Source organism: Protopterus annectens, chromosome 2.part1, assembly GCF_019279795.1.
Source record: "Protopterus annectens isolate FY-2018-M chromosome 2.part1, PAN1.0, whole genome shotgun sequence".
Lineage (NCBI taxonomy): Eukaryota > Metazoa > Chordata > Ceratodontiformes > Protopteridae > Protopterus > Protopterus annectens.
Genome location: NC_056729.1, coordinates 1796983792 through 1796997166, shown reverse-complemented (window position 1 = coordinate 1796997166; position 13375 = coordinate 1796983792). Strand labels below are relative to the sequence as shown.

General features: G+C 42.9%; 1 protein-coding gene across 11 annotated transcripts in view; it reads right to left on the bottom strand.

The window, feature by feature from the left end:
- HSPG2 (heparan sulfate proteoglycan 2) overlaps positions 1 to 13375 on the bottom strand; it is a 2126006-nt gene that overhangs the window by 545040 nt on the left and 1567591 nt on the right. For all 11 annotated transcript variants that reach the window (XM_044063227.1, XM_044063230.1, XM_044063231.1 and 8 more), the window contains one exon: positions 6985 to 7136. In XM_044063227.1, the coding sequence (XP_043919162.1) occupies positions 6985 to 7136 (152 nt within the window). The remainder of the gene's footprint in view (positions 1 to 6984; positions 7137 to 13375) is intronic.

The following is a 13375-nucleotide window of genomic DNA, read 5'->3' as shown; positions in this document are numbered from 1 at the left end:
TCCTAGTGCTGGGCCTCCTGGCTTCTAAAATGACATCCATAACATCTTTAGAGAGAGGTGCAGTCTGAGTGGCTACATTATCTGTCATGCTGCCAAGTTTAAGGTTCTGAGTTGACTGTGCATAATCTATTTGTCTTGTTGTGTCAGAAGATGAGGCATTTGAGGTAGAAGCCAAGCTGGGCCTTGAAACAAATTCTTTAGGATTGGGTACCGGTGCTGGCGTGGCCAATCTGGTGCAATCAGGATCATTCTTGGCCTTTCTTGTCTGACTTCTAGTAACATCTTGGTGAGAAGAGGCATCGGAGGGAAGGCATAGACTGTCAGGCCTATCCAGCTGAATGAAAGAGCATCCACTTTCCATGCTTGAGAGTGATAAGTTCTTGTGCAAAATTTCTGTAATTGGTAATTGTGGGGGGAGGCAAAGAGATCTATGTCTGGGCGTCACCATTTCCTTGTTATCATGCTGAATACTTGTGGATTGAGCTTGCATTCATGAGGATCCATGAGATTTCTGCTTAGTTCGTCTGCCAGTGTGTTTTTTTTTCCTGGCAGGAATTGTGCCTGCAGATGTACTTGATAGGTCAGTGCTGTGTTCCACAAAGTCATGGCTTGTCTGCATATGGGGTAAGAATGTGTACCCCCTTGCTTGTTTATGTACCACATAACTGTGGTATTGTCCGTCTTTATTAATAGCTGTCCTGGATGTATTAGGTCCTTGAAAGCTGTCAGGGCATTCTGTACAGCTATCATCTCTTTTTGATTCATGTGAAGATGCATTTGTTCCTTGGTCCATGTGCCCTGAATACATTTTCCTGCCATATGTGCCCCCCAGGCATAATCTGATGCATCTGTTGTTATTGTCTGCCTGGCTGTGGGTAAAGTGAAAGGCTGTCCCTTGTTGTGGTGACATGCTTGGGCCCACCATCGAAACTCCTGTTGTAAGCAGGGAATTAAGGTTATGATTGTCTCCAGGCTGTGACAATGCTGAGTCCAAACACTTTTTAGGTACCATTGTAGTTTCCTCATATGCAGTTTTGCATATGGAATTAGTAGCATGCAGGATGCCATGAAGCCCAGGGCCTGCAGAATTTTTCTTGCAGGAAGCTGGGTTTTTGTTGCCATCATTTGAAAGTAATGAGTCGGTTGCCTTTGTTCGTCTGGCATGAGATAAGCCATCTGGGCAGTTGTATTTAAGCTTGCACCCAGGAATATTATCTCTTGAGAGGGCACTAGTTTTGATTTCTTTTCGTTTACTGTGTACCCTAGGCAAATTAGCAATCTTTTTACAAATGCCAGATGCTTTAGAAGAATGTCCTTGCTCTCTGCTTGAATAAGACAGTCGTCCAAGAAGGAATATATTTGAATTCCTTTTTGTCTGCAAAATGCAATTACTGGTGCCAGGCATTTTGTGAAGACCCTGGGCGCAGTAGATAAGCCAAAGGGCAGTGCAGAGAATTGGTAATACATTGAGCCTGCTATGAATCTGAGGTATCTTCTGCAAGATTGTCTGATTGGGACATGCAGGTATGCCTCCTTGAGGTCCAAAGTAACTAGCCAAGCCTTTTTGCCCAGCATGGGCAGAAGTTGCTGTAGTGTTAACATTTTGAATTTTGGAACATCCAGGAAAGTATTTAGGATTGACAGGTCCAGTATTGGTCTCCAGGCTTTGTTCTTTCTGGGTACTAAGAAAAGTCATGAGTAAAATCCTTGTCCATGTTCTTGCTGTGGAACTTTTTGAATAGCTCCCATGTCCATAAGAGCAGCAATCTGTTTTTGTGCCTCTGCCCATTGGTTTTGTGGCAGGTCTGGCATAACTTTTGGTTTTGGAAGCATGTGGAAGTGGAACCTGTGACCCTGAGAAACAATATTCAGCACCCATTGGTCCTGGGTAATCATATGCCACTTTTTTGAGAAAAGTGCTAGCTTCCCCCCTAGGGGTGCTGTCAAGAGGTAAGTGCTTGGCATTTGAAGAGGGAAGTCATTGGGACTGTTTCCTATAAGGTTGTGATTTGTCTTCCCCTCCTTTGGGGGTGGAAGCACCCCATTGCTTAGGTCTGTAGGAACCTTGGGGCTGTGATCTGCCTCTTTGGTGTCTGTATCTGCCTCTTTGTGGCCTATCTGACACTGGAAAGGACCAATTTATTGAAGGCCAGTTTCTGCTAAATCTAGATGGTTGAACCTAAGAAATCTTTCACTGTCTGCATTGACTTTGCTTTATCTTCCATTTTCTTTAACACCTCTTCTGCCTTAACACCAAACAAAGTATCATGCTGTAATGGGGCATCCAATAATTTTACTTTAACATGGTCAGGTAAATTTTGTTCTTTCAACCAAGCATGCCTACGAATATCAGAGCCTTTAACTGCGGCTCTACAATAAGCCTCTAATGAATCAAAACCACATTGCAGAGTATGCTTTCCCACTTGTTCAATTGCATGCAATAAATCCTGCATTTCTTTACTGTCAGAACCTTCTGTATTTGAAACCATTTTCTGCTTTAACAAAGACACGACGTACTGTTAGTATTTAAGCATGTGAAACTGACAGTTTAAAGGTCTTACAGCTAAAGTAGCAGAAGTGTAAACGTTTTTCCCCCATCTGTCCAGAGCTCTGGAATCCCTATCCGAGGGGACAGGATTTTTAGCAGTAGAAGCCTTAACCCCTTTAGGACCCTGGGAAATTGTTTCTGGGTCTGCAGTGGGGTTTTTGTAAAGAAATTTATGAGAGTCAGGGACTCTGTAGTACCTATCTGCTTGACTGGTGCAGGGGGTAAAGAATCAGGAGACATACTGGATTCAGAAAAAACATCATCAACAATATCAAGCACATGGGGGATAGCCAGGGGCCAGTGCTGAGGCAATAAAAGGAGGTCTCTGAGCCTTTTCTTGGATTCAGAATAATCTTGGCTCTCCCAATGGAAATGCTCCCTTATGGTGTGCAGGGTTTCCCCAAAAGAATAATCCTAAGGCGGAGAGGATGAAGGTATGGACTCTTCTGCATCAGAGTCCTCATAGGGAGGGAGAGAATATCCCTGATCAGAAGAGGAATCAGAGGAAATGGAAACCTGGTCAGAGGAGTCATAATTACTATCCTGCCTAGGCCTTTTGTCGGGGGGGGGGGGAATGGGAACCCCTGATTAAGGTAATTAGGTCTTCGGCCATTTTAAGCATCTGTTTCTTTGGCATGGATGACTGTTCTGGAGAATGCTGTACTTGTTTCTTTGTCTTTAATGGTGTTTTTGACTTTGCCTTTGCTGCTGTAGTGGGCTTAATTGTAAGCTGTGAAGGTCTGAAAACACCCTCAGAAGCCGATGCCTGCTCAGCGGCTCCGGACCCATTTGAGGGTTGAGTTTCCACAGGCCTCGGTGTCTCCACGTGGCTGTCGGTTATGGCCTGTGGCTCTGAGGTAGCGGGTGTCAGGGGCTGTGAAAGCGCCTCACTGAGAACCGGCGACTGGCTCAGGAGAGGCTTCGTCGTCGGTTTTGGACCTTGGATGCCTGCCCTTTTCTTTGTCTTTGCGTTTTTTATAAACTGCGGTCATCGGTTGTTCCGATGGCATTATGCAATTAAACCTTCGGCCAAAATAATGTAGAGCAAAATCAAACTGACATTTAATAGTTTGTTTATTGAATCTAGCACAAAACCGACAACTAGTAACGTCGTGGTCAGGGCCTAGGCAAGGAATACAGTAAGAGTGAAAGTCCTTATGAGGTATTTGCTTCCCACAAGAAATACAATTATTAACTTTTACTGACATCAGACTGGAGCAAGAAAAAGTTTCCCCAACGGGGTACTTAGCTTTATTGAAGACTTTGGTTCTGAAATTCAATTTTGAAAATCTCAGGAGTCGGCCGACCGGCACTTGCGAACTGCTTTTGCTTCGGGCACCGCGCGGCAAGAAAGACTGAAGAAAATGGCATTGGTTGCAACCTTTACACCCCTGGCGCACTGACGTCAGAGAAGAGGCGACAGGAACCGACACCGGACCAAGACTTTGGAACTCGGGCCGACTGCGGGTTGCCTGCCAGCAGGACAACCCAAATGTAATGACTGCAACAGTGAAACACGATGAACATCAGTAAGTTGTGCAGGGCTTGGAAGGTTTAAAGTTAAGTCATTGAGACAGTTTACCACAGGGGGGAGTCTTACTACTCCCTGCTTTGGAAGTGGGAGCCCCCCCACTGCTTAGTCCTGTGAGTACCTTGGGTCTGAAGCCTGGGTGTTCTGCTGGTTCTGGGTTTGGACTGAAAAGGGCTGGAAGAGGCAGGAAAGGACCAATTTTTAGAGGGCCAATGCCTACTAAATCTGGGAGGCTGTACTTGCAGGAAATCTTTAACAGTTTACATAGATTTAGCTTTTTCCTCCATCTTTTTAAGTACTTCTTCTGCTTTGTTGCCAAGGTGGTCTTGGTTTAAGGGAGCATCCAGCAATTTAGCTTTAACATGATCTGGCAAAGGTTGCTCCTTAAGCCAAGCATGCCTTCAAAGTACAGACCCAGTGGCAGCAGCCCTGCAAGATGCCTCTGATGAATCAAAACCACATTGCAAAGTATGTTTTCCAACTTGTTCAGCAGAATGCATGAAATTCTGTAAATCTTTATTTTCAGCACAGTCAGGAATCAACATAATTTTCTGTTTAAGTAATCCAGTAATATGCTGCTGATACTTTAACATACGAAACTGGCAGTTTAAGGCCCTAATGGCCAAGGTTGCAGAAGTGTATACCTTCTTACCCCATCTATCCAGCGCCCTGGAATCTCAATCAGAGGGGGTAGGATTTTTGGCAGTAGTAGCCTTAATGCCCTTGGGTCCCTGTAAAATGGTCTCAGGATCCGCAGTAGGATTTTTAAAGAGGAGCTTGTGAGAGTCAGGAATCCAGTAATACCTATCAGGTTTTCTGGAAGCAGGAAGTAAAGAGTCAGGGGTCAGGCTAGATTCTAAGAAGGCATCATCAACTATGTCCAGTACAGGAGGGATAGGTAAAGGCTTGTGTTGGGGCAGGAGTAAGAAATCCCTAAGCCTCTTTTTGGAGTCAAGAGTAATCCTGGCTTTCCCAGTGAAAATGCTCCCTAAGAGTATGCAAGGTTTCACCAAAAGAGAAATCCTCTGGAGGGGAAGCAGACGGAATGGAGTCCTCTGCATAAGAATCCTCATATGTAGATAGGGGTAAATCCCAGTCATCAGAAGAAACAGAAATTTCAGAGTCCTGATCAGAAGAATCAGAAGGAAAATCAGTCCTAGTTCTCTTAGAGGGGGAAGGGTGGCTTCCCCTGATTAATGTAATAAGGTCTTCAGCCATTCTTATCATTTGTTATTTAGGCATAGGGGCCTGTCCATGTGGTCTGGGCATCGGTTTTCTAAGCATGGACTGAGTTTTAGGCCTTGAAGTAGAAGATGGTGTCGGTTTAATATGCAAGTCAGTAGGCCTGAATACACCCTCAGAAGCCGGTGCCTGCAGAGCGGCTCCGGACCCATCCAAGGTAGAGATATCTGCAGGTTCCACAGTTGAAGATGCATCTAGAGGCATACTGGACTCTGAATGGGTCTCAGTAGAGGCCTGTGAATCTGAAGTTGTGGGTATCAGGGACTGCGAAAGTGCCTCACTGAGTACCGGTGAACTGGCGACTAGCTTAGGAGAAGCGTCGTCGGCAGCTTTGGATCTATGCGGTCTGTCTCTGTCTTTTTCTTTATGTTTTTTTTGGAATGTCAGTAGTCGGGTGGGTTACCAAAGCCATTTCTGGATAATTAAACTAAGTACCAAAATATTTAGAAGCGTAAATAAACCGATGACGAATAGTTCTAGGTTTGAATAAGGCACAAAACCAACAGGAGGTACGTTGTGGTCTGGGCCTAAGCAAGGAATACAGTACGAATGAAAATCTTTATGAGGTATTTGCTTTCCACAAGAAATACAATTATTAACTTTTACTGACATCGGTTTAGAGCAAGGAAAAGGTTCCCCAACGGGGTACTTAGCTTAGTTGAAGACTTCAGATCTGAAACTTGAAAATGAAAATTTCAGGAGTCGGCTGACAGGCACTTGCGAACTGCTTTTGCTTCGGGCACCGCACGGCAAGAAAGACTGATGTAATGCCGTCGGCTGCATGCTTTATACCCCTGACTACCTGACATCATGGAAAATGAGACAGCAACCGATGCAGGACCCAAGACTTTGATAATCAGGCCAACTGAGGGCTACTGCAAGCAGTAAACCCAAATGTGATGACTGCAACAGTGAAACACGAAGAACATCTATGATGTTGATAAGACACATCTACAATGATTATGATACAGAAATTGAATGGTGACAGAAACAATTCTAATCAGACAGGCAGCAGATACATTTCAAAAATGGGTTAACAAACAATTCATTTGAAACAACTGTTATATTAGACAAGTATACATGCATACTTCAGAGTATTAGCATACAAATACAGCATGCTAAATGATTTTAAAATCCTCAGTATATGAAAAAAATGACTGTAATATTTACTTCTGAAATATTACTGCATCAGGTAAACTACCACAGGATGGCTTAGGCTAACAGCTGTTGCAGTTTATTTCCTTTTCAACTGTAAGAAGTACTACGCTAAATGCCACTGAAGGCCATTTTTTAAGTTTAGCCAATTTCCCTCAAAAGTGAGAATCAAACCCCATACTTTATGTTTGTGAGATAAATACCTCCAGTATTATGCCGACCTCCAACCTCAGTTGCTGATGGGCCTTAATCTGCTATTGCAATAAATTTCTTCACAGCTGATGTGCTACTTACTAATTTGAAGCAATCCAAAAAAATTAAGAATAAGCAATAGCCTTGTAATATAAAACTGCATGTGCAGAACAATATCGTCAGTCAGTATTTCCTAAAAACTGCTTTGAACCTCTTAACACAGTAATAAATATCACATGCAAACACCATTTCTGTTTGCAAACACTGTTACCCATTAAGGCTGAAATGTCACGAGACCCTTTAAGCAATTCAGTACCTGGTGATTAGAAGAGAGAGTTCCTCTTTCCCTGTACCATATAACCATAGGCTGAGGACTGCCGGTGACCAAACATTCAAGAAGTATTGTCTCTCCTTCTCTCACATTGGCAGGAGACGGTCTGATTGTTACTGAAGAAATAGTTCCTGTAGCTGAGAACACATTCATAACAATTAACATTAATGCTCTAAACATTTATTCACAGGAAAACACTAAGGAAGTAATGCATGCAAACAGTTCTGCAAAGGTTTCCCATAACACGTACTGGCAAAGAAGGCAGGTAAAAAATCTGGTGTCTTATACCTCACTATAAGGCTTTCAGTACAATGCATACATTACATAATATTTATTAACCATCTGTCTAAGATGCTCCTGGGTTGAAAATACAAAAAATACCACTTGTACATCATAAAAGACATAAATGGATTACTGAATACATGTGACCTACAATGTGACCAAAGAAAGTGCCAAAGCATACACAGAGCAAGCCTCTGTGAAAATCATTGGCAAAAAAAGCATACATAGGCCACTGTTGAGGCATTAGACATGACCGAACATCTGCTTTTTCGGACAAATTATAAATGAATAAATAAAAAACATTTCATGTATGTTTTTATTGACTAGGTAGGCACTCTTAAACTAGGAGATAACCGGAAATGAAGCCTATGTACATCTTTAGGTCAGTTCACTCATAAATTGGAGAGATGGGGTGAGGAGAAGACAAGAAAAAATACAAGCAGTCAAAGATCTTCTTCTCTTTTGGCTGTCCCCGTTAGGGGTCGCCACAGCGGATCATCTGTTTCCATTTCTTCCTGTCCTCTACATCTTGCCCTGTCACACCAACCACCTGCATGTCCTCTCTCACCACATCCATAAACCTTATCTTAGGCCTTCCTCTTTTCCTCTTACCTGGCAGCTGCATCCTTAGCATCCTTTTCCTAATATACCCAGCATCCCTCCTCAACACATGTCCAAACCAAAGCAATCTCGCCTCTCTGACTTTGTCTCCAAACCGTCCAACCTGAGCTGACCCTCTAATATACTGATTCCTAATCCTGTCCATCCTTGTCACAACAGTGCAAATATTAACATCTTTAACTCTGCCACATCCAGCTCTGACTCCTGCCTTTTTGTCAATGCCACCGTCTCCAACCCATACAACATAGCTGGCCTCACTACCCTCTTGTAGACTTTCCCTTTCACTCTTACTTATACCCATCTATCATAAATTACTCCTGACACTCTTCTCTACCCATTCCACCCTGCCTGTACTCTCTTCTTCACCTCTCTTCCACACTCACCATTACTCTGAACTGTTGATCCCAAGTACTTAAACTCATCCACCTTTGCCAACTCTACTCCCTGCATCCTCACTATTCCTCTATCCTCCCTCTCATTCACACACACACACACACACACACACACACACACACACACACACACACACACATATTCTGTCTTAGTCCTGCTGACCTTCATTCCTCTCCTATCTAGAGCATATCTCCACCTCTCCAGGGTCTCCTCAACTTTGCCCCTACTCTCACTACAGATCACGTCACCTGCAAACATCATAGTCCATGGGGCCTCCTGTCTTATCTCGTCTGTCAACCTGTCCATCACCATTGCAAATAAGAAAGGGCAGAGAGCTGATCCTTGATGTAATCCTACCTCCACCTTAAACGTATCTGTCACTCCCACTGCAAACTTCACTACTGTCACACTACCCTCGTACATATCCTGTACCACTCTTACACACTTTTCTGCCACTCCTGACTTCCTCATACAATACCACAACTCCTCTCTAGGCACCCTATCACATGCTTTCTCCAAGTCCACAAAGACACAATGCAACTCCTTCTGACCTTCTCTGCATTTCTCCATCAACAGTCTCAGAGCAAACATTGCATCTGTAGTGCTCCTTCCTGGCATGAAACCATACTGCTGAACACTAATCATCACCTCCACTCTTTCCCATAACTTCAAGCTGTGACTGATCAGTTTTATCCCTCTGTAGTTACTGCAGCTCTGCACATCACCCTTATTCTTAAAAATAGGTACCAAAACACTTTTTCTCCACTCCTCAGGCATCCTCTGACTTTCCAAGATTTCATTAAACAATCTGGTTAAAAACTCCACTGCCATTTCTCCTAAGCACCTCCATGCTTCCACTGGTATGTCATCTGGACCAACAGCCTTTCCATTCTTCATCCTCTTCATAGCTGTCCGTACTTCCTGATTGTTAATCTGTTTCACTATCCCCACATCATCCAAGCTTCTCTCTCTCATTCTCTTCATTCATCAGCCCCTCAAAGTATTCTTTCCATCTGCTCAACACACTCTCCTCGTTTGTGAGTACATTTCCCTCACTATCCTTTATCACCCTTACCTGCTGCACATCTTTCCCAGCTCGGTCCCTCTGTCTTGCCAATTGGTACAGGTCCTTTACTCACTCTTTAGTGTCCAACCTTTCCTACAACTTTCCATATGCCTTATAATTAGCCTTCGCCACCTCTTTCTTTGCCATGCACCTCATCTCCTTATACTCCTGTCTACTTTCTTCATCTCTCTGACAATCCCACTTTTTCTTCGCCAGCCTCTTCCTCTGTATACTCTTCTATACTTCCACATTCCACCACTGGGTCTCCTTGTCCTCCTTCCTCTGTCCAGATGTCACACCAAGCACCAAGCAGTCAAAGATAAACTGTGCAAAAACTGACAATATTCTGCTGGAGCTGGGAAAGGATGATCGACCAGGGGATTACAGACTTAGTGCTGGTCAGGTACAGGGAGCTGTGATGACATGGACTGTCCACAGCTTGATAGTAACAAGAATTATACAAAAACATTACCACTATCAGACTACACACATACACATATACACACATGCAAACACACACACACACACACACACACACACACACACACACACACACACACACACACACACACACACACACACACACACACACACACACACACACGCACACACACGCGCACACACACACACACACACACACACACACACACACACACACACACACACACACACACACACACACACACACAAACACACTACTTATCATGGATATCGTCTGTGTACTATGAGTATAGAAATAGTAGCCCAGATTACATAAAAGCAGTTAAGTTAAAGGAAGGATGTGGTCGACCAGGCACTTGGGCAAACCTACACCTGAAAAACTGAATATTGCATGTGAACATTACCTTGTCACTGTCATACATTTAGACATAGTGAAAATGTTACTATTATTTACCATGTTGTTAGTTCATTTTTTACAGTAATGCTGCAAGGTAAAATGAAATGCTCACTCAGAACTTTTACGTGTGTTGATCAGCTTGCATTGCAATTCAGATTTTCAGCTGCACATGTGAGGGCACATACTACCCATGACTACACGTTTGCACTGCAGGTACCTACAAATGACAGCAATGCTGCCTAGTATTTGGGATAAACCCTCATGTACTGTACAGGACCCATCTTAACAGTTTTTGTAATGAAGGACCTGCATGGTGATGTCCATTGTTGATACGCAGTTATACATAATCACACATAGCGTGCACATATATATATATATATATATATATATATATATATATATATATATACACACACACACACACACACACACACACACACACACACACACACACACACACACATCTGTGAATGTGTGTGTCTGTTAGTGCAGTTGTAGGTAATGCCATTTGTCAGTCTGTTCTTTGCCTGCAAGCATTGTGCAGCTGGGTGTGGACCAGTATGTATACTGTGCCTACACTGCTGTGGATTGTACATGGACATCGCTGTCATACATGCAATATTTTGCATAGATGACATAATGTTCTGTGTCTTTATACCACTCTGCCCACTATACATAATATTCATCCAATAGTGTATGTCTCCATAGCATTCTGGATTCCCTCTTTAGCTGCAGTCCCAAGGAAGACTTACTCATAAAATTTACTGCCCCTTGTTCTGAGTGCAGCATGGGACTTATTTGCATTCTGACTCAATGAATGGATCTGGTAAGGGAGTATTTCAGGCTAGTGAACTCATGTTGTGTCATTGTGTGTGTAGGCGTGTTACAGAGTTTGATTGCAGCAACTGGTTTCTGTGACTCATAGTTATAACACGTTATGATCTGAGGCAGCATGTTTTCATAAAGGTATTTTAAAAGAATAATGTGTTTGACAGTACACTGTTTTACTTAGGCCAGTTCAACACATTTCCTGGTCATCAGGGAACCTCAGCATTGTTTTCTAGAGGGCAGTCTGCAGTTAGAATACCCTAAATTTCATGCTTCACTGATGGCTATAGTACACGTTACAACATCGGTGAACTGAGGAACACTGACATTACTTTTGCTTACAAATATACTCCATGCATGGATTTTTCACTTTATAATACTTGTGAATTGATGGCTACTGAAATCATTCTCATTTGCAAATGCACTCTGTGTGCAATCTTCATACATTACTGATGGCTAATTTCTGCAGTTACAGCATGTGTGAAATGATGAAAAATGAGGTTCATAGGTTCAAAGATGAATACCAGACTAACTGCCCTGTTGGGCCATCTTTAGCCAGCTCCCTAATGAAATTTTGTCACTTGAAATACGGAATGTTGACAAGCAAAAAAGAAAGACTGAAAACAAGGGAGAACAGTGAATCTCGAAAATCGCTCTTTTCCTTTAAACGTCTTTTTTGCCAGCGGAGGCAAGCCCCGCTGCACTACCTATGTGGGTGCAAGGTCCCCACCCCGTTTGAACTTATAAATAACAACTCCGAGATTGCCATACCTTGAAGAAAAGAAAATATTCTAAGAAATGGCATCTCAAACTTAGTATATGCAAGCCCATTCTTTCAGCCATTCAGTCTCCATATTTCAAGACTCGCTGAAGCGGGTCCTGACATTTTAAATGGTTATCTTTTAGGCCTAGCCAATACCTGAGGTCAGAATGAAACTCTGTATTTTGTGTCGCGAAGACCTTAACCATTATGCCAAACCCTCCCAACATCCATTTGCAAATATATATTCCACACATGGATCCTATAGACTATGCACACATTCAGAAACTGTCAGAGGAGGTTTTGTGAATTGCACATGGCTATGGGATATGGTTTCCACTTCACATCAGCTGTACGCAATTGCATACATAGTTTATGAAGCTCCTAACACAAAAGTCAATAGAAATGTTACGGAAAAGGGTAAAACTTATAACATCACTTCTGAAGTGATAACAACAAACAGCACAGGATGAAGATAAAGAATGAAAGAAAAAGAACTAGAAATTTAAGTTTCGGAACCCTTCCTGAAAAAAAACATGAGCAAAGATTTATTGCTTTTTAAGCAATTTATTATGTATTCAGTGTAGAAAAGGGAAATTCTCCCATTCTGCACCAAACGGCGCCATTACGTTTAACCTTCGAACTCTTGAAATGTCGATCATATGGTGTCGACCATATGACATTCGACATTTCAAGCGTTCGGAGTTCTAATAGGAACCCCATTCCGCATGTGCAACCAAACTTCCACAGTATCTAAGAAACAGTCTTCTTCAGAGACACACACTCCTTGACTTAAGAAACAATTTGGTAAAGAATTTATTCAGATCCATGCTGCTTATCTTCCTGAACAGCAAGTCAAATGTCTGTATGTTAAAGTATACACTTTATCTAAAATTGTAATCCCCTTCTAAATTTCCAACATTCCAGATCCATCATAGAGAGATAAAGGCTTAACTCTGACTTATGTGAACCAGGTTTGTTTTGTGACCCAAGTGCTCAGGGATATGGTTGGGGGTGGGTGTGAGTGACAGGCCAATGACAAGTACCCATTCAGGGGATTGGGAAGGCAGATTTGTTTGGGATCATGTATTGAAGCATGCATAACCCTATGGGCTGTCAGGACAGGAAGGAAGAATTAAGCTGTTGGCAGGGGACTTTAGTAGGCGAAGGAAACTAGGCCTAGCTCCTTTAGGTCCCTGTGTAATGACCTCTGAGTCTGCAGTAGGATTTCTGTACAGGTACAAAGAATCTGGTACTCTATAACACCTGTCAGATTTACTAGGAGCAGGTGGGAGGATGTCAGGGGCTAAGCTGGATTCATGGAAAACATCATCCATCACTTCTAAGATAGGGGGGATGGCTAGGGTTCTGTGCTGGGCAGGTCTAGAAAAGTACAGTTGTGTACACTTACCATAAATGTAGATGTTCGAGTGTATTCACTGTTGCAGTCATTACATTTGGGTTGCCTGCTTGCAGGAAGCCCTCAGTCGGCCTGATTAACAAAGTCTTGGGTCCTGTGTCTGTTGCTGTCCCTTCTTCCATGACGTCAGGTCATCAGGGGTATATAACATGCAGCCGATGCCATTAC